The sequence below is a fragment of the Ursus maritimus genome, unplaced genomic scaffold, assembly GCF_017311325.1.
Source record: "Ursus maritimus isolate PB19 unplaced genomic scaffold, ASM1731132v1 scaffold_13, whole genome shotgun sequence".
NCBI lineage: Eukaryota > Metazoa > Chordata > Mammalia > Carnivora > Ursidae > Ursus > Ursus maritimus.
This window is the reverse complement of record NW_024423675.1, coordinates 60,103,925-60,126,742: the sequence shown is the minus strand read 5'-3', so window position 1 is coordinate 60,126,742 and position 22,818 is coordinate 60,103,925. Positions and strand designations below refer to the sequence as shown.

Below are 22,818 nucleotides of genomic sequence, written 5' to 3'. Positions count from 1 at the left end.
AAGATAAAATCCCTTTTCATGTTGATCTCTTTAGATATTTCCTATTTAAAGAAGAAAGGGTCAGAAGGAGGATTTTAATGACCTAATGGGCTTCTCAAAGGCTATTAGAATGTGAGTGATCCCATTCTGTATCTTAGGTAAACAGAATAATGGACCTACTAACCTGAAACACAAACCGGTGTCAGGCCTCTTGCAAGAATGAAACCGATTTGCTCTAACCTGAGGAAAACGAACGGCTCTTCAGGTCCCTGGAGGAGAAAGCTCTATGTGCTTAGATCAAGGAAGAAAATCAAACCTTTCGTTTGTTTACTTCCTTGTATACATGCTCATAAATATTTTATTAACAACATATCTGTGCCATATTTACTGAAATTATGATTATTGTTCCTGTCAACTTATTTTTACAATTAAAAGAATGTTTTCATGCTACTAAGAAAAGAACGTTTGCCATGCTACTTTTAGCTTAGTTATCCAAAAGTGCCCACTTCTTCTATGGAAAGTTAAGGTTACCAGTTAAAATTCAAATGTCATTTTATAATAAAAGAAATGGTTTTGACAAAAACCTCACCCTGCTAACGCAGAGAGCACCCTCATATGATCCTTTAGTATCGGCAGCATTGGAGAACATAGGCTCTCTACTGCTATCAAGTCAATACCTTGGGAAAAAATCCCTTTAGCAATGAAACGAAAATTCTGATACTAGAGAAAAAATGTGTTTAAAAGTTTTTACATAAAATCTATTAAGAAAATACTGAATAAGACATAATAAATATTCTAAAAAGATCCTCGTCTAATAGGGGAGTCAAGACAGCTATAAAAATAAGTGTAATAAAAAGATTAACAGTAATGGCACAAGCAATGAAAATACATCAAAAGACCCAACAAAAAAAGGATATTAAATAATATTTGGGGAGTTATTTTAAAATAGAAATTGAGATATACTCAGTGTTTATTAGATAAAGAGTTAATAATTTATAGCATTTTTTTTTTTTTTGGCCCTCCACAGTGTATTTTGCTTAAATGCTGGCTTCATTTCATATCAATAATAGAGGTAGAAAAAAATACAGAATGTGCTTGAATTTTAAGTGATACTATTCCCAGGAGATAGAGTTCTTCAAGCTACTTTTAATATCTGCTATATGCTAAGATTTGCTAAAAATGGTAATATCAAGGGTATGTAAGCTAATGTATATCAATTGGGGGAAAGCTGTATGATTAAGAGGTAGAGCAGTAAGTGGATATTATTAAGAAAGATCTGTTCTAAGCTTAGGCCTGAGTGAATTAAGTGATAAGTAAATATCACTGATCATGGCCCCAAGACAACAAGAGGACAAATATTAATTTATCAGTTATTTGCTTTACTGTGGATGATCTGAAGATCTAAGTCAGCTGGAACATAACTGCTTTAGCTTCGGAAGATCACCAAGAATTTAATGACATGAAAATACAGACACCAGTTCAAACAACAGTGAGTGGACAACTTACTGAGAAATCAAAGTATAGATCTAGCATAAAGACATTGGAAATATCTTGATTTCTTGTAATAGAAATTTAACCATGTAACAAATATGCTAAAGAAAATATCACACGTGCAGAAAATACTACAAAATCTATCTCAAAATAATAAAAAAGATTAAGCAATAACTACTGGAGAAGCTTCCTTCTTCACGGCCACATACACAATAAATAAAGCTTAATAATCATACATTAGAATCGCTATACCACATTTTTTAAAATGTAAAGGTGACACCCACAATTTCCTTAGTTCCAAATTACAAACTAGAGGTTACAAATATGATGGATTGCCTTTAAGTAAGAAGACAAAATTTATATCATTGACACTTGAATAAAAAATGCAGCATAAATCTACAAACTACCCAATAGGAAAATCAGATATAATACAGTTTCATGGTACCTACAGTATCAACTTAACCAAGCTGGAGAACTAAAATACTTAAAGAAGTAACACTAAAAACATACGGATGTTAGAGCCAAGTAGAATACCAAAAAACTTCTCCGCCAAATTGTGATTACCTTAATTGTGGGTAACAACATACTGACGCAGCATCTACATAGCTAAAAACGCATCAGTAAACCCCGTACAGAGACTTTCTACACAAACGAAGCCTGTTGAAAGAAAAGTGTCGTGCTAAAATGCATTTAAGTAAAGCCAATTTTCATCTTCACAGATTAGCGGCAGGGGTGGGGGGTGTGTTAGGTCCACCAGCTGATCTACGGTTTGTTCTTTATTCAGTAACTCACACACCCATATACTCACCCCAAAACCTGGAAATTTTGCTCTCTAAAAATTATTGAATGTTACTGAGTCAGTCAGCATCTTATTTACCTGTGAGTTACAAAAACAGAAAGAAAATACTAATTGGGGCGTCTCTTTCTTTTTTTATTAGCTCGTAAGAAAATTTATGTGATGAACAACCTTAGATCCTCTAGGGAATTAGGCACGGTAAAGCGTAAGGAAGAAAGCAAGCCATTATATGCATACAAACAGAACAATTCAGAAAAACTTAAACTATTGATGAATACATCGGGTCACTTCCTAAAATACTTTTAGCCCCCTTTGCAATAATCAACTTAAAAAGCGCCATCCCAGCGCAGAACTCTTCCGTAAGTTTTCTGGGACGACCACGTTCCACTCCTTCCCCAGCTGTGCCGTAGAGCGAGCTGAACGTCAACCACCCATCTCAGCGCAGAGCCTCGAAGGGAAGCATGGCCCAGTGAGTGACTCCAAAGTTCAAGTGCATATGAGGAAAGCAACACACCACAAACTTTTCTTATAGCTGCATAAAAGGTCTATCAGTTTATAACAAATTTTTCAACATGTGTAACAGTACACTTTGCCAGCCAAAGGCACACCCTACAAAGTTGGGTTTCTCTAAAAACAACAAAAATCTGGTGGGAAAAAGAGTGGAATTCATTGTCCATCTGCTTCCCGCGAGCCCATTTAAATTTCCTAAAACCACAAGCCAATTTCCAAATATTCAGCAAATGTTACATCATCAACAGTGCTCACCTACACACGCGCACACACAAACTACAGGCTCACCGAGCTGTGAATCACCCGCTAACGAAAAGGGCTTACAGCACAAAATGCAGAATCCTTCACCTCTCTCACTCCTTCACAAACCAAATAACTAGACAATAAATACTCCAATGTGACTACAGAATGACCACAATAAATTTCACCCACCACAGAAATAAAAGCTAAAAAATTAGGATGTCAAAAACACGAGCATCAGCTTCCAAGATCCTCCACACCGGGCAGCCATGACTTACCTTCTTCTCTAAAGCCACACGTAACTCAAAAACGGGTGCCCCACGCATGCCAAACGTCATGTAGAACATTCTTTACAAACGCTGGTTCTCAAATGTGTAGCAGTAATATAATAAATCTTAATGCAAAATATTTGAAATTCAAATTAAAATCATGGCTAGCCTGAACTCCCATCTTAAAGAAAACTTAATAAAGATTAAGGAATATTAATAATTCTTCAAATCAAAGTATTTTAACAAGAAAATAAATATAAAACTTTATTTGCACAGATTTATTCTTTTAGTTCATAAGGAAAACCTCATTTAAATCAGGCTGCTCATTAAAAACACAGATGAACTATTTATGGGCCTCAACAAGAGTCCCTAGAATGTAGCCACTACTCTAATCAATATATAGCCCAATCACCAAACAGTATTTGCTGGTAGAAACACCTAGAAACTGCTTTTGCCGAATTTAAATGAAAATACTTTGTTTTAGGTAGAAAAGGATTGGGTGATTTCTCAATACATAAAGTCCCCGAAGATATTCAAACTACCGCCGGATGCTTTATCTCATTCATCACTGATATCTTTTGCCAAGTGGGAATTTCTTTACATTTAACTCTTTCATTGGACACCACTGCCCTGTATCACTACCAGAAAGCGACAGGCTAAGCAAAGCAAACTGTACAACAGAAACACCTTTCTGCCACAAAACCCATCCGCTGAATAAACCTTCCAACTGGACTAAGACATACCTACAAATGAAAGAGACTTATCCAAGACCACATAGCTCTTAAGAAGAAAGCCCTAAAAAATTTAATAATAAATCACAAATATATCTGAAATCTAGAAAGTTCTCCCCCAAGTCTTAATATAAAGTAGAACAAACAAAAACAAGAGCTCTTTTAAAAATTTTTTTAACTCATTACATTTCCAAATCAGCACATTAATGTCTTACTGGTAAACTTGATGGTCTTTCTTGTTGTATTAAGTTCAAGTCTTCATGGTTAGGTTTTCCAGGAGCCAAAGGAGGTTGAGACCTAGTTCCATAGCCTTCCTGAGACATGTCCTAAACAAACACAAATATAAAGTACTTCATAAATATCTCAGTGAGTTGTAACCAAAGCAAAGCAAAGGCTTATCACAAACTATCAACTGATATTACATTTAAGCAAACATAAAAATATGTTATAGCTATCATTCAACACTTTATCGAAAGTAGAAACAAAAGACAAAGCAGTGTATCATCAAGAGCAAAAACATTTATTTCTTTAATTTTAAATCTATATATATATGTACACACACACAACTAAATTTATTATGAGACCATACAGACTAAACACTGTATTTGAGTTTTGCAGGAAGGTAACAGTCAGTAAAAGATGGGGAAGGAGGTCAGCAATGATCAAACTCTCTTTTAAACCAGAGCAAACCAAAAGCTCATGTTATTGCTTAATTCTGATTTTGGTTGAGCTGCCTTTAATATTATCTTGAAAATGTTAAAATAATTAATGAAAACTTTATTAACAACTGACTTTTAGTATGTCCTCTCGATAACCCACAAAACAACATAGTTATTAAGCTCACAGTATCCTGGGGTTTCTACAAAACCAATAAACATTCATGTACAGAATTCCATATGTTCACGTGGCATAGTTTCCAGAGAACCACAATAAAGAATAAAACAGCAGTAGGGAAACAAACACGCCCAAAAAACCTGCTGAGGTATGAGAAACTTATCATTAACATGGCCTTTCTGGCATCCTGTTGAACACTTTTCCAGGAGGTATTCTGCATGGTTTCAGTATTATGCTGAAATACTGTTATATAAACCAAATACCACACCACACCAAACTTACTATAGTCCCAATCTCTAGCTGTTTAACTATGTACGCTCAGCTACTAAACATTCTACCACCATTTACACCCCAAAGTCAAACAGCAGGACAGAATATAAAATACTTATTATAGCATGTCTTAATTGGCACTGAAAGTTGAAGAACCAGTTTCTGAGAAAAAAAGAATAGAAAATATCACTTAAAAACAAAATTTTCTCCCTTTCCCTGTCAGTGTTAGTATTAAACATTATATACAGGTTCTACTTCTCCTGTTAAATTCTCAAAATATTACTTTAAAAATTAATGTTTATTAGTTGAAGCCCTATAAAAAGCTGCTACTGCCCCACCCCTTTCTCACACAGTATACACTTAAAATTACATGGCTTCTTAAGCCAAGAAACTTTGGACCAATAGCTAGTACTACAAAGTACACAAACGGTACAAACTAGATTTAACTAGCCAAGTGCTGGTTTTAAACAGGCTCTGTAATAAAGAGCATGCCAATAATACAGCATTTCCCAAGCAACCCTCCTAGGCTTTAAATAAAGCTACACACACACACACACACACACACACACAAAGAGTTCATCAAAATATCTAACCTCTAAAAGGAATGCATAATGCCCAGTCAGTACTACGCTTTTGTAAGAGAGTTAAAGCCCAGCTGCCCGGGTTTTAATCTGGTAACAGTTAGGTGAGGCCTCAGTGAGCACAAGCAATCCAGGACACCCAAAAGGGTAGCTCTTCAATCTGGCTGCCAGCAGAGGGTAACAATTAGGCTGTGGGGGACAAAAGCCGAGGCTGAAAGATGATTACCACTCGCACTGCCCCCCTGCCCCCAGCACCGCTGCTTCCGGATCCCAGACCTCCACTTGTCACACAGACTTCCTGCTGGGGGCCCTGCAAGGTTCCTTTAGATGAACAGTGAGGGTTTCAAATCAAGTAGGGCACAAGGCCTCCATTCAGGGCCTTCACCCTGGTACAAAAAAAAAAAAACAAAACAAAACCCACAAAGGTGCTGGACAGCCTCACAATGGGCAAACAAATGAGCAGACCCCCATCAGTTCCTCAAATACACGCGTGTGCGCACACAGAGTTTATGGGCAGTGCTCAGACATTTTTTTTTTTAAGTAAACGTCGGTTAAGAAACAGGAACAGACTCACATGCCCTATGCTTATTAGCCTTTTAAATGTTTTTTTATTTTGTCTTTGTAGCTAAATGAACTGATTTTTAAAAGAGTTGAAAGAGACCATTACAACTATAATGAATACACATTTCAATTTAGATACTGTCCCCTCTAAAATAAGCAACACTGAACTAATAGAGTATGAAAGCGATCAGAACATTTTACTATGGCTTTACATTTCACGTTTTAAGGCTTTAAAAGTTCAAAATAATTAGATTCTACCAAAGTCTCACACACTATTCCTAACCACAAGAGGATTTCAATTATTGAATTCAGTTGGAAATAAAACTGAAACAAAATTTAGTGAGAATTGCTGAAACGGGAACTTGTTCTGCCTCAATTTATGTTGAAACATAAGGATTAATTTAACTGAGACAACATCCAGAAAAGGTACCAAGTTTTAACCTAAAACAATCATCATCTATATATAATTCACACGGGGACTATAAAGTCTACATCTGGCAGCTTTAATAAAGATAGAAAGGTTATATTCTGTAACAAACCTGAGCTTTTCCCCCTTCACAGCTGTATTTATTTTCTAGTAGGTACTTATTTTCACCTCAAGAAGAGTAGTAGTAATGAGTAATTTAATAGACAACAAGAGGGCAATGTCAGTATCAGAAAATAAAAAATACATTCAGCATCACATTTTATTTACAAATGACAAGACACAGCCTTACATTCTTAACACATCACTGCCACTTTGGTTATTTACAAGTTGGAACTAGTGCTCACTACTGTGCACACCAGTTTACACGCACGTTATCCCTGCACTCCTCTGCCATACACACACAAAGCCATGGCTATTTGAAAGAGTCGCTCACTGTGATAATTTTGCAATACAAAAGAACCACAAGTGGGGAATGCGGTTTACCCCTCCCAGTTCTTTATCAATATTAATTTTCTTCATCTCACCCACAAACTTTGAACCATGTATGGATTCTGGTTTTAACCTTCTTTATGTTATGAGTCAAAGGTAAAGGGAGACTGACTCAGAAAACAACAAAGGTGTGAAAAGAGCTTGGGGTAGGGGCATGTACACATCTGTTTCCGAAATTTTCACCTAGGTGTTTCTTTTAACAGACATGGTAGACGTCTACTGAACGCCCAGCATGGAACACTCCTCGCTGGGTACCGTGCGGAGCACGAGCAGGCAGGAAACACTCGTGTCCCCCTCACATTGTAAGGAAGGATAAGACCAAAACCGTCACGTGGGTCTACTGTCAAGGCCAAGAGCCCAAGCGCTTCTGTTTTCTTTTATGATGAAATGAATTAAGTACTAATGGCAACACAAGACTTTAAAGAAAATGTAGCATAAAATGTCAAGGACCCTTTTTAAGAAAAAAGGAAAAAGGGAAAATATCCCCATGGTATGAGTTCGAAAGATACAAAGCGATAAACACTGAAAAGAGCGACCACCTCCTTCCCGGGATGCCCTCCACAAGGACTGCTGCTCGCAGCTGTTATTTCTCTTCCCACAACTGCTCAACGCGTTACCAAGTATAAACGTGAATTTAAGCCCTTTTCCCTTTAAACACAGTGGGGCATATTTCCTGTACACAGCGTATTTTTTGGTCCCCTAACGATATATTGTTGAGCTCATTCATATCTGCACCTAAATATCTATTCCTTTCTTAATGCTACAGAGTATTGCGCTATTTGTCAGTACTGTGACTTATCCAACCAGTCCCCTCCTGACGGACATTCCGGCTGTTCCCGGCCTTCCCCTACCTCACACGGCCCCGTGACAAAATCCGTGTGTGTGCGTCTTCACGTGATGCTTCTCTGGAGCGCACATCTCCACAAGGAGAATTTCTGCCAAAGGGCTGACACGTGTAAAATTTTGACGGAGTCGAGCAAAGTGCTCTTAACAAAAGGAGCATCAGTGTGTACTCGAGTCCACCATTTTGGAACAGAATGAAGCTTCGCTAAAAATGTTCACCTTAGCATCTCAATATGCCTAAACTGGATTGTAAATCGCGGGAAACCCAGAGTAGGGGGAGTGGGAGGAGGACTGGTAGATAGTAACAAAAAGGAAAACAACAATTCAAGAGCTCACAGAATACAAACCAAAGGAAGACGGAGGAGCAGATGTGGAGAAGAGCACCTCGGTCCTAGACACACAAACGGTACTAAGGGGCCGGGGAGGAGGAAGTCCAGAAGCTAGCAAAAAAACGTCCAGAACACATGGTGATTTTCAGGTTACTTCAAAAAGGTTTTTCCAGTAATCACATGAAGTATAGATGTGCTTCAAAGAATAAAGATGGCCACTTATTACTAGTGCAATAATCCACAGTGAGATGACGAGAACTTGAACCTCGTAACATCCTCTAATATCTAGGTCAGAATAAACTTCTTGCTCCTTTTTTCCCCCTCCTTTGGAAACTCCCATCATCAGTTCCAAGGACTAACAGAGAAAAGAAGTGGTCCTGGCATAAAAGACACTGTAGGGGGAGGGGAGAAGGATGGCATCACCGCCACAGAGAAAATGCCCCATGGCCACACAGGGATGCCGGTCAAGTGAAATCATTACTCTGATCAAGAAACAGCATGCTATTGACCTCCCCAGCTTTAGTCTGTGGATAAATAAATGTAAAATATCCTTTCCAAAAGGAAAGCAATATAGAGCTATAAAATATCCACTTCAGAATGGCACAATCACCCCCTTCCCTTCTCTGAATGCCCTAATGGAAAGGTTATTAACAAAGACAGCTGACATTTGCAGGCAGGGCTCTGTTCATGGTCCACCTTTAGGATAGTCCCATGAGATAGTCCCTAGCATCATCTTGTTTTTTTTACCACGAGGAAGCAAAAGCTTAAATGATGTGCACGGCTCATGTCTAAGCACTGCTAGTAGCTCAGTGTGATGGACAAATCTTCAATTCTATCCTAACTACTTTGGAGACCACTGGAAGCCTCAAGCACCATTATATAACACAGATTTAATGTAATTTTTACCTTCTGAAAGGTATTACCCTATTTTCCATATATTCTCCTAAATTCCCCTTTCAGAAATTATGAATCTTGCATATTTTATACATGAGATATTTCCAAAATATTCAATTACAATGTTGTGAATCAATAAGAAATACTAACATTTAAAACTCCCAAAAATTTGAATATAAAACTACTCTCTCAACCATTCATTATCACTGAATAGTTATTTAAAGTCCACAGGCTGACAGAAAGCAACATAAAGAGACCCAGCCTTCTCAGATTATGTTCATTTAAGGCTCCCCTGCTGGTTCTGCTTCTTCTGTCCGGCCCTTGAAAACTGGCGTCCCTCAGATCTTTACCCCAAAGTTCCATCCACTCTGATCCCTAGATGGTGACGATTCCCAAATCTCCGTTTCAAGTCCCACATATTTTAACTACACTATAAACATCTCCACTTAAGGGTAAAGTCCCTTACATACATCATGCCAGAGAGCGACCCTCCTCCCCCTCCTCCCAGCTGTTCCTCCTCCTCCGGCCTGCCACCTGGTCAAGGGCCTCCCCCTCCACAGGGGACTTCTCAAGAGCTTTTCTTCTTTCACCATTCGTACACTTCTGACACATCCCCACACTCCGCATCACTGTCAAGTCCACCTTCTTTTGTCTTTTCCCCAACTGCCAGGCCTCTACTTGGGCCGTTCTTCACAACAACCTCTCGCTACCATGTCACCAGACATGACTTGCTATAATACAAACGGTCACAGCGCCCTACTGCTTGGAAAGGGCCTCCTCCTGGGGTGCCTGGGTGGCTCGGTTGGTTGAGCATCCAACTCTTGGTTTCAGCTCAGGTCCTGATCTCGGGGTCATGGGATCCAGCCCTGCGTTGGGCTCTGTGCTTCAGCGGGGACTCTGCTCGAGATTCTCTCCCTCTACCCCACCCCTTGCTCCCATTCCTGCTTATATTCTCTCTCTCTGAAACAAACAAATAAATCTAAAAACAAAACAAAACAAAAAAACCAAGTCCTCCTCCTCAGTGCCTACAGAACGAAATCCACGGTCCGGTTTGGCACTGAGGAGCCGGGCAAACATCTGCCAGCCACCACCCCGGCTTCATCCCAGCCTTCCCCAGGGCCCACTGCAAGTCTGCATGTCAGCCTGTCGACTGCTCCTGAGCTCCTGCGGTGCCACGCACCTACAGGTGCAGCTCTCTCGGTCGGTCTTGGTCCTCTGTGGATGCCTTTCCTTCTGTGTCTGCAAGATCCGGCTAAACATTAACTCCACCATGCCCCCAAACAACTACACCATACTGACTTCAGATGTACTCTTCTTACAGAATTTACAATGCTGGGGCGCCTGGGTGGCTCAGTCGGTTAAGCATCTGACTCTTGATTTCGGCTCAGATCATGATCTCAGGGTCGTGAGATCGAGTTGCGACCCTCTGTGTTGAACATGGAGCTTGTTTAAGATTCTTCCTCGCCCTCTCCCTCTGCCCCTCCCCCCAACCCCTGCGCACCCTCTCAAAATAAATAAATATTTTTTTAAAAAAAATTTATAATGCTGTATTTCAGCTATTTGTTTGTGTATCTCCTGAATTGGACTCTTAACTTCCTCTTGGGCTCCCAGTGCCAAGCACGGACAGGTACTCAATAAGAGGCTGGTGAATGATTGACTGAATGGCTCTGAAAAGCTTACACTTAGAATTAGACACAGCAATACAAAAATAAATGTAGGAGGACAAATACATAAAACTTAACAAAACTTGGGCTCACGTCCAGGAATATTTATCATGTTAACAGCTACACTGCCTGGTAGCAATGTGCTGCAAAACACATTTTGCTCTTTGTTACCGGCAATCTTGAATGTAGTAAAAAAATAATAATAAAAATTGAGAGAGGGAGAAAGACTATGGCAAGCATCAGTGATGCCATCAAAAAAGAAAGAAAAATCAAGACATTCTATGCCTCCTAATGAACAAACCAGCAATGAAATACTCTTGCCAAAAAAAAAAAAAAAGGCAATGAGTTTGATAAAGCCTGTATATCTAACTACCAATTTATAGGAAATACAAAGGACTGAAGAACACACTAAACCATAGCAAATCAATCAGCAAATCTCAAACTGTGGGAATCTCTACTAGACAAATGAGCTACTTTCTTCAACAAATAAGTTGCAATAGTAAAAAGAAAAGGAGAGGAAAGAGAGAGATGGAGACAGAGGGAAATCCTAGAGATAAGAAGGTATCAACCAATTCTAAGACCGGACTTTACTTGGATCTTGATTCAAACTATCTTACAACGTAAATAAAATATTTATTCCATTTATTTGGATAATTGGTGAAAATTTATGTTTTAAATGTGATAACTGTATTATGTTTATGTTTATTTTTTAAAGCCCTCTATCTTTTAGAGACATATAGTGAAATACTGACAGATTAAAGGATATGATGTCTGGGACTACTTCAAAATAATATTGAGGGTGGGGGTTGGGAGGTGAGGGAAGAAAGTGTAGATGCAACAAGACTGGCCCTACAACTACTGAAAGCTGAGTGACGGGTGCACAGGGCTCCTGTCTACTTCTGTTTATGTTTGAAATTTTCCATTTAAATGAAAATAAAGTTAACCGTATTAAAGACAAATTCAGAAATCCAGAGGGGGCTAAGTGCAGCTCTCACCTGGAAGACTACAGGAACGTCCTAATTGGTTCCTTTGCCATCAATCCCCTTTCCCCCAAGAAAACCTACTAAACATAGATCATTTAATCTTCCAGTTCCTTAAACTGCCCCCTACACCATTTTATCTTTAACATGTATGCTGTACTACTTAATCCTAACACTTAGCTGTCTTTTTTTTAATCCTTCCATAATTCCGACCAAATTAACCTTGCCAGTGTCATTTTTCCTATCTGTCCCAATTGCTGACTCAGCGATCCTTTCTCAATCTCATTCCTTGATCAAGCTGTCCTGACCTCAGCTCCAGCCACCTCCTTGCCTAAATCTGACACTCTTACCCTTATCTTGGTCTAGGCTCTTAAAGGTCTTGTTTCCTCTTTCACTGACTCCAAGAAGCCTTTTCCAACCACAAATCTCTCAAAAGTTCATGAAACTTTGAGTCAAAGAAAGCCAAGATCAAATTCCAACTTCTAGATTATTTCCTAGCTGTGTGACAGTGAACAAAATTTTCAGTTCGGTTTCCTATCTAGAAACCGTATTTGATTGAGTTAGCCTGGGAAGACTAAGGGTACAATGAACGTGCCCTTGACTCCCGGCGCTCATGTATATTAGGTGTGCAGTGCTCAGGGACCAGGAGCACAGTGGGTGTTTTACATCCGTCCTAATTACTATCTGTTTAAGATACTGGTAAATCATTTTTATTCTTCTAAGTCCATATCAATACGTTCCCCTGTATCTTCCTTTAAGCCCTTGTTCCAAAACTCTTTTACAGCAGATTTTAAAAATCACATGACCAAGGCTCAAATGGTTTTTTACTGCTACTGATTCCAAAGGCAGCTTCTCAGCTTATGTTAAAGCCAAATTCCCTGGAATTCACTGTATATACTGACGGAGTATAGATTTGGCTAGATTCAGAACACTGCCAATTTTCTACCAATTCACAGGCATAATTATTTACAAAATTTAAAACTTTTAAAAACCATTCTAGAAAAAGGACAGGCTTGGACAAGCTACTTTAGATTTCCTTACTGCTTTGTCTCATTAATACTGCCAGCAGATTCAACACTACAGTTGTAGCCTGCCGTTAACGAGAACGTCACCACAGCGGAGACGTACCAATATCCGTGAGGCTGCAGCAGTCCCCGGGCCTGCAGGAAAGGTGAACTCGGAATGGACTGGAGAAGAGAGAGAACACCTCCACCACGAGGGGCTGTCTCTCCGACTCTAATCAAGTTCGAATCCTGGAGGCTACTCCTCTGGCACTCACGACTTAAGAAAAGCTTCTTGTTTTCTCTCAGTTTTTCCAAGAACTTCCTCCTAAACTAACAGTGGACCCAGAATGAAAAGGGAAATGTGTCTAAAATTACATTTCCTAAAATACCAAAGAGAAATATGAAGATACTCAAAAGCTAAGGACTAAAATCATTAAGATTTTTAACAGATCCATTTATTTTAATAAAATCACAAAGCTAAAAGAGCCACAGTTAATGTCCAGTTATGCTTTTTGTAATACACACACACACACACACACACAGAATAAAAAAGAACCCTGGCTCTATAACTTACTAAAGAATGACTTTCCTCATCCACGAAACCAAAATGTAAGGACTTATCTCTAAGAGTTGTTATTAATGATTAAAGAAGAGACTACCTTGAAGCAATTAGCACTGTGCCTGGCACACTGAAGGGTCAATAAATGTTAGCAATTATTATGTATATTCTTTAAAACCACATTTAAGGATGAGAATCAAAATCTCCCTTGAACCACTGGGGCTTTACCTGCGGCAATCCTGCTGATGGTGATGATGGCAACGGCAGCTAATAATTATGCAACATTTTCTATTTGCCACACACTACACACTAAGTGCTTCCTGCATTGTAAGAAAAGTCTTTTTGTCTGAACTGAACCCCATGGAACAGGTACTATTTTACCGAGGAAGAAACTGAGGCACAGTTTCTTGAATAACTTACCCGGGCCACTAAGCTGGCAAGTGGCCCAGTTGGGATGGGAACCAAATATATTCATTCCCCAGAGTCCTCACATTTAATGACCTTCCGGCTCCGCTTCCTACTGGACAAGGGTTATTTTCTGGACTCTACCCCACAGCTGATAAATCTCAACCTGAGGCTGGGGTTCAGGAATCTAAATTTGTAATAAACTTCCCAAACTGGCCTGTAAAGTAAGAATTGTTGACTAACGACAATATAGTATTTTCACTGAAGTTTGATAAGAATCTCAACGACGTGGGGCTTTGGGGCATGATGCCATTACCTAGTATCTACAGTGGAACATTCCGCTGCGTCGTGAACAAGAGCTAGTTTAGCATCCCTTCGTGGTTGTAAAACAGGCCGACCTAGCCTACTGATGTCAGGAATGGCCCTACTTGTCTTACGGTGGTTGCAGTAATGGCTCAATAGGGTCACCGTCCACTCTGAAAAGAAGTAACACTGGCGCTGGCATCTCACATTCTCCGATGGCTGACTTACTGCCAAACCCCAAACCCCTTCCTCCCCAGACCAGAGAGCTGACACCCCAGGCACACGAGCCACACCTAGACACTTGACACTGTAACTCACATTTAGGGCCTGAATTCTCAACCTGGAAGGAAAGAGATCTGAAAACTCTCCTGAAATTAAAGCAAATTGTAAGTGGTGCATATATTTTTCTGGGAAGAGGATCCCCCAGCATTCATCAGATTCTTAAGGACCCCCCCAAAAAACGAAAGGGTAAAAACGAACTGGGATAATAATATCAAAAATGGGACTCACCAGACTTGAGAACATAATTTCAGAAAGATTTAAAACCAGATTAGCTACAATCTTTATCTGAATAAGTAAAATAAAAATATAATTACTAAAAAATTCCCAAATACAGTTAGTGTCCAAATTGTATATGCAATAAAAGCTCAGGATGCCTGAGTAACTCCAGTCTAAAAAGTTATCTAAACAGGACACCTTGCATTACTACACATACGCTTTAATTAAAGGAATAGCATGAGGGACGCAAGTGGCATGAGAGCAACCTGCTGAAACAGAATTTATGAAACCCATATGCTGTATAAACAGGTAGAGAGCTTGTGTTTGCCAAGGAAAGAAATAAGGTGCCAGAAAGATCCTGCCTCAAGCCTGTCTTGCCAACTCATCCCTAAAGCTATACAGGGGATCACTTTTAAAAAGTTGACTTCTCCATGAAATGCCTTTGGCGTAAAAGCTAAAACTACCAAAGGAAAAAAAAGAAGGCTAGAAAAAAACCAAAAAGTAACCAAAAAAACATAACAAAAGACAATAAAAGCCAGCTAGAGAAGGCTCTGTGGCCGTGGTTTTGCGTTGTACCAGTAACACTTTCAAAATTGAAGAAGCGAAAAGGATTCTGTTTTTGGTTTTTTTTGTTTTTTGTTTTTTTTTTTTACCATGAGCATATATGACTTTCAAAACCTTTAAAAAGAAGTTAAAATGAACCATTTGGTCTATGAAATTAATTCTCTCTTTCCCCATTCCAGTTGTCATTTTCACAGTATAGACTATGAGGGGGAAAAATACTTAAGAGAAGTCAGCATCCACTTCCTATCACCTTTTCTGATCTTCAGTGAAAGTGAACAGGCCACAGACACTCCTTCTCTAAGAAATAACAGAATCATCTGAATTTTTCAGAGATTCCCTTATAGTTTTTAAAATTATCTATATTACAGTTAAGTGTTGTTATGAGTACAGGAAATTTTTACCTTTAAAAAGTCAATTAAATTTCTATGTGGGGAAAGAAAGAAAAAGAAGACTCCAGAAATTTAGGATTACCATCAATTACCTTGAAATTAAAGTAAAATTTATTAAAGCAAAATTTATTTCTTTAGTCTTTTTACATTAAAATGAACACCTCAAATTTCCAAGGACATTCTGAAAATAATCCTCCCACTGCTCTTCTGTAGGGGAAGCGAAGGTTGAAAACCGCTGCTCTAAAGCGTAGACGGTACTCCGAGTACTTGCCAAGTGGTAAAATAGTGGGGGCCAGGCTCCTGGGGTCTCCAGCTGTGCAGGATATTAACCACCGGGTTGGAGAATCCTGGGGTCTCAGGAGAGAGAGGGAATACCCTCTGAGTGTGCTAGGCCAGGGACCATTCCCGAATCACTCTGAACTACTGAGTTTACACAGCCGTTTTCCCAGGATGATCCTGGGTCCGCAGTAACAGCAGCATCACGTGGAAACTGGTCAGAAATTTAGAAGCCCAAAACTCTGGGAACAGGGTTCAACACCATCTGTGTTTTAACAAGCCGTTCTGGGTGATTCCAATGCACGCTGAAGTTTAAAAACCACTGGGTTAACAAATGGAAAGCCTCACACCAATGGCCTTAAGGCAAGAATATCAGCCTACCTCTGGAGCAAAATACATCCCTATTATATATAAACAGTAATAAAGGAGACAGTAAACCCTTAGATTAAAGTAGAACTGGGATCAAACCCAAGCCCCACCACATTCAGGGAAAACTTGCCGTATGACCGCTCAGGGTTATTAATAATAAATGAAATAATATCCGTGGGCCATGCTAAAGTGAAAGACTGGAAAGCACTGATTAGTATTTCTGTGCTCCAGAGGCATGGAAACACTAGAATGCATCAGAATTGCCTATAAAATTAAATGTAGATTCCCAGGTTCCCCCAAAAAGAACAGTTTTAAAGAGAATTTAGTTGCCCAAATACCCCAGTCGATTTTGATGCAGATAATCCCCGTTTTTCACTGTAGAAACTGTGGCTGTACAAAGGTGGATCTTGCCCACGCTAGCAAATTCTTAAAAGTAACCCCATTATTTCAACATCTGCAGATAATCATCTTCTGGAACACAATACATAGAGAGCCTATTACTCTAAGAATTTTTTAAATCAAAGAAACTGATGAAGGAAGAACTTTAATGTCATATATAAGTTATGTTTTACCTTCTTTTCCATACTTTAACAAATTGAATGAGCAATGAAACACAAAAAGGCAGTTGAGAGTAGGGGGTGGGGGGGACAGGAAAAAGAAATTCCACAGTCTCCCTTGTATCAGAATGTAAATTCAAGGAAAGTTGACTGTATGAAAACTATAATGAGCAGGGCACCTGGGTGGTTCAGTTGGTTAAGCACCTGCCTTCGGCTCAGGTAATGATTCCAGGGTCCTAGGATTAAGCCCCATGTCGGGCTCCCTGCTCATTAGGGGATCTGCTTCTTCCTCTCCCTCTGCCTCTCCCCAATGCTCATGCTCTTTCTCAAATAAATAAATAAAAATCTTACAAACAGCAATAGCAACAACAACAACAACAACAAAAGGGGTGCCTGGGTGGCTCAGTCGGTTAAGAGTTCAACTCTTGATTTAGGTTCAGGTCACGATCTCTGGGTCATGAGATCGAGCCCTGCATAGGGCTCCATGCTTGGCGTGGAGACTACTTAAGATTCTCTCTCTCCCTCTCCCCTGCCCCTCCCTGCTCCTCTCCCTCTCTAAAAATAAATAGATTAAAAAATAAAATAAAATAAAATAAAAACAACAATACCACATACACGTCAAATGACATTCTAACATTCTCAAAACGTTCTCGTTCATTCTTCAGATTTTTCTATTTACTTATTTAAAAAGCTTTCAGGATTATATCAAGACCCAAAATACACACACAAACACATACACACAAAACTGACCATTATATATGAACTGATACTATTAAGGCAACAAATTATACCTATACTCAAAATTAGTGCTTTTAATATACTGCTCTGTCTCCCAAGGGAGAAAAAAAAATAGCAAGGAGAGGAAAGTCATTACTTTCTCATGCCTGTCCTCCTTATCTCTGGCCACTCCAGCCAAGAGCCCACCTTGCAGGCTGCTGGCTCTACAGACTGTCACGCCACCTGCGAGCTCCCAGGAGAGGCTCCAATATGAGTCCTAAAAGCAGGTAAATAGTTACCCAACTTAACAATCAGAAATCAGTCTAAGAGTGGGCCTTGCTCAGACCTGAAAGTAACTTAAAAGTTTTCTCCTTAGATGCTCACAAGCTCTTTAAAATTAAAAGAAATTCCCCCTAGCAACGGTTCAAAGACTAAGACAATTGCAAACAGGGTAAGCAAGAAAAAAGGAGGAGATTCAAAATCCAAACATAACCCAAGGCTGCAGTAGTAATCTCCTTTAAAACAAAGAATAATTTTTATCAACCTACATTCCAATAGTTTTTACTATCAAGTTAATTAATAGATTCCTGTGTTAATATCTAAACATTAAGCAATTAATGGCAACAAACTATAAATGTCCTTCTCTTTGTTTTTATAACAAAATCTTATAAAACAAATGATATGAGGACTTCAGTGATTTAATACAGGCTTTCTATGATTAATTTTCCCCAATAGCTGTAGAATAAGGAGGAGCTTATAAATTAACATTGTGTCACAGAAGTAATAAGAAACATAGATTAAATAATTAAATAACAATAATAATAAGGAAATATTTATGCCACAATGGATCATCACCAATATTCCTAATGAAACTTTGGAACTCCTTTAAGTGACTTATTTCAGTGGCAAGTTATTAATCCTCAAGTATTTTATACTCGAATGCTATCTCCCCATCTTTCCAAAATGATTCCCATTTGCTAAATACTTTTAAGTTTACTGTATCTCCTTTTGAAAACTGCTCACCATGAAGATGTCTAAATAAAGTGGCATTTTAGGGGCACGTGGGTGGCTCAGTCATTAAGCGTCTGCCTTCGGCTCAGGTCATGATGCCAGCGTCCTGGGATCGAGCCCTGCATCGGGCTCCCTGCTCAGCAGGAAGTCTGCTTCTCTCTCCCACTCCCCCTGCTTGTGTTCCCTCTCCCACTGCCTCTCTCTCTGTCAAATAAATAAATAAAATCTTAAAAAATAAAATAAAGTGGCATTTTATTTATTATTTTTTAAAGATTTTTTTAAATTTTTTCATTTGAGAGAGAGAGCGAGAGCACAAGCAGGGGGAGCAGCAGGCAGAGGGAGAGGGAGAAGCAGACTCCCTGCTGAGCAGGGAGCCCTGCATGACCCAGGGTTTGATCCCAGGACCCTGGGATCATGACCTGAGCCAAAGGCAGACACTTAACTGACTGAGCCACCCAGGTGTCCCTAAAGTGCAGTTTAGAAAATATAATTCAAATACTTGTGTCCACCTCCTCATATCAAAGTAGACTTAGACTTCCACTTGGTTCGACTATGAAGTAATGCACTGTTACAAGTTAACTGCTCAGCTTGTACTATTTTCTGCGTAAAGAAATCATTGAATAATCTTTTATTTCATTTTTAATCACTGAGGGAAAGCAATGTAAGTAACCAGTCATGTTCTAAATGACCCTGACAACTTTTTTTTAAGATTTCATTTATTTATTTGAGAGCACGACAGAGATAGTGAGCTGGGAAAAGAGTGAGAAGCAGGCTTCCCACTTGAGCAGGGAGTCCGGTGTGGGGCTCGATCCCAGGACCCGGATCATGACCTGAGCTGAAGGCTGACGCTTAACTGACTGGGTCACTCAGGTGCCCCTGACCTTGACTACTTTAACCAAACTTCAAGTCTTACTTAGTTCCATTCATGGTTGAACATTACCTCTATTCTCACTAACAAAGAATCAGTCCTACCCTCAGGATCATTTCTTCTTCTCTCACAAGCAACTCTTAACTCATCCTTCAAAACTTCCTCTGAGGTACTTTTACCAACATCCAGTCATGCTCAAAAACATACCTCTCCCACCATACTGTCATTATCTTGCCATGTCAACCCTTCCACTTTACCAGAAGTCCCTTCAGGTCAGAAACATATTTGATTAATCACCGAATTCCCAACATACAAAGCATTTTCAATCACAAAGGCATTCAATAAATGGTTTATATTTTCTTTTCCTAACCATTCTGTCTTCTTCAATTTTCCCAATAAACAAAGGTTAAAAAAAATTAAAAAGATAAATTTGGGGGTGCCTGGGTGGCTCAGTCAGTTAAGCATCTGCCTTTGGCTCAAGTCATGATCTCAGGATCCTGGGATCAAGCCCCACTGTGGGCTCTCTGCCTAGCGGGAAGCCTGCTTCTCCCTCTCAATCTCCCTCTGTGCTCTCCCTCTCTCTCTCTCTCAAATAAATAACGTCTTTAAAAAAATAATAAGTAAAAAGATAAAGTTGTATTTTGAGAAGTATGCATTCATAATGGTCAATAGTTCTCTCAAGTATCAGAGAAGTCTATCACCTAGAAGAAAAGCTATACCTAAAACGTGTAGTTTGAAATTCTCTCACTGCTTTACACTTGGGTTTTTAAAAAGATTCATCCTGATATATTCTCTTGAAATAAACGGGAACTTATTTTGAATGGAGTACCTCCTACAAATCTTCTCTAAAGAAAGAAAGATTTTTCTGGCGATGCAAACAACAGTGTAGTTTAAAGCCATGAAAACAGAGAGGAGATTCTGGCTACCAACTGTCACAGTCCTAGAGGTGGAGCTGAGTCAGCAGAAGACCACTGTCAAAGAAAAGCGTCCTGACAGTCAGGCTGGTTTCCATACCACATGACTACTCGCAGGTTACCGGATTCTTGGCACACTCCCTTCGACACCTAACAAGTGCATCCGTTAGGAGGCAGTGGGTGAAAGGTCCAGGAGAATCTGTACCACAAGGGACAACAAGACCTCTCTCTTCAGCATCTCACAAGACTGGATTTGAATAGAACAGGAAGTAGAGATAAAAGGACAAGATTATGAGTCTTCAGGAAGAAGGGGAGAGAGAAAGGTAATGAGAGTTTGTTAAGAGGCAACAGTGAACCAGGAAATAGACCCCACATAATACTTCCCAACCCAAAACTGAGGAAATGGAAGGCAAATGGAACCTTTGAAACAAAACAAAAAACAAAGAAGTGAAAACTTTTGGCATTAAAGGTTTTCCCTACTACACAAAAATATCAAATCTTAGGTAAAGCAGTTTGAGGAAGTAAGCAGGGGTGCAAAAACACTCTAATATGGAAGCAACTTCTTCAAATAGCTGGGGTTTTTTTTTAAGCCTTAAAAGTTAATATTCTTTTTAAGAAGGAAGCATCAGAGGGTTGAGTAAATACACTGTCTGCCAAATGGACAGTGGATTTCACTGTTACATTGGTCATTCTCTCTTGGTCTACAACAGGAAGAATCAATCAGGCCTATTCTTACTTTGTAGTTCTATTTCTGACCTCCTAAAATAGCAGAGGAAAGAAACAAATGGTAATGAAAGCAAATAATAAGACTCTGTGATAATTTTGGAGCCTCTGAGTCAAAGGTAAATAAAAAAATTAACAAATGTCCAACTGTGTACTTCTTGCTGATGAGATCAAATTTCTATTATCTATTCAATCTATGACCACAGTAACACATCAGGCAGGTTCTCTACCTAGTTCAAAATTCTGTGAGGTCTCCTTAACATTGCTGGGGTTCAAAAAAAATAACTATGTAGAATCCTTACTAGAGATAAATACCACTGGAAAAATAAATATGAAAATGAATATACAAGAGCTGGTAGGAGGTATCATTTCTTAACACCTTCTGGAAAGGAATTTGGTAAAACACCAAGTCTTTAAAATGTGCCTGTTATTTTACCCAGAAATTCCATTTGTGGAGTTTACAAGTAAAAACTTGTGCAAGTGTGCACACACATACACACACACGTGAAGCACAAAGCAGTCACCTATAAAATGCTCAGTACAGCACTGTCTGCAATATCAAAGCACTTTCAAAGTCTAAATACTTGGCAGTAAATGTTTATTTTCTTCAACACTGTAAAGTCTACTTACTATGTACTAGTAAATAAAAAATATTTTTGAGTGATTAAGTCAACATGTATATCATGTGCTTCTACTTTGTGCTAGTTACTGGGGACACAGCGATGACAAAACCAAGTCCTTCCGCTCATAATGCTTATATCCTAGTGGGGGAGCCACTGAAAAGGGCAGTAACACGTTACCTAGAGATTGGGGCCACGGAGAAAAGGAAAACATGGTCAAGTAAAAAGGAGCGCGGGGAGAAAGGGGGGTTGCTCTGTTTTACACGGAGTGGCCAGGGAAGGGGGCTTGCCTGATGAGGTATCATTTGAGTAAAGACCTCAAAGAAGTTAAGTCTTCCTTGGAAGAGTTCCAAGGAAAAGCCCTGTAGCAATCTGGGAGAAGAGCCTTCCAGGCAGAGCAAACAATAAGTAAAAATGCCTTGAGATGAGCACCACAAGATGACCAGTGTGAAAGAAGGCAGGAGGGAACCGGGGAGGGTACGCCACCAGGTGGGGCACCAGCCACCATAAAGCATCTCTCTGGCTGCTGCATCCTGTAGTAAACAAGGGCGCTGAAAGGTGGGGACCAGTTAGGAGCTCCTGGAACACTTCGAGTAAGACATCATGATGCCTTGGCCCAAAGTGGTAGCAATAAAACTAGTGAGATCTACTTAGATGATGAACATGTTTCAAAGGTAAAATGAGTTTGAAAGAAAAAGATTCAAGGAAGATTTCAAAGTTTCTGACCAAAGTGTTATGGAGGATTTGCGAGAGGGAAATACAGAAGAGCATGTTTGTGGAAGAAGTGAGTCCTGAGTTTGCTTTGGCTATACGGAGTTTCAAAAGCCTGTTAGGACATTCATCACGAGATGCCAAGTAGCAGCTGGGCATACAGTTACAGAATGGAGGAGAGGGGTCCAGGTTGCAGAAATGTATTTGAAAGGTTTAACCTCTAGATGATATTCAAAGCCATAAGGTTGAATGAGATCACACAGGTAAAGTGTGTAAAGACAACAGAAGAGGCTCCAACACTGAGCCCTGACCACAGACCAACCTTTGAAGGTCAGGGAGACAAAGAAAAACCAGCAAAGGAGAGCAGAGTGGCCAGCAAGGTAAAAAGAAAGGCAGGAGAGAGTGGTGTCCCAGGAAACAAGAAAGTGCTCCAAGAAGGAAG

The 22,818-nt window shown here is 39.5% G+C and overlaps 1 protein-coding gene across 1 annotated transcript in view; it reads right to left on the bottom strand.

Moving 5' to 3' along the window:
• Positions 1-22,818, bottom strand: part of ARID1B (AT-rich interaction domain 1B) — a 426,117-nt gene that overhangs the window by 269,683 nt on the left and 133,616 nt on the right. The window contains exon 4 of the mRNA XM_040627997.1: positions 4,232-4,342. Coding sequence (XP_040483931.1) covers positions 4,232-4,342 — 111 coding nt within the window. The remainder of the gene's footprint in view (positions 1-4,231; positions 4,343-22,818) is intronic.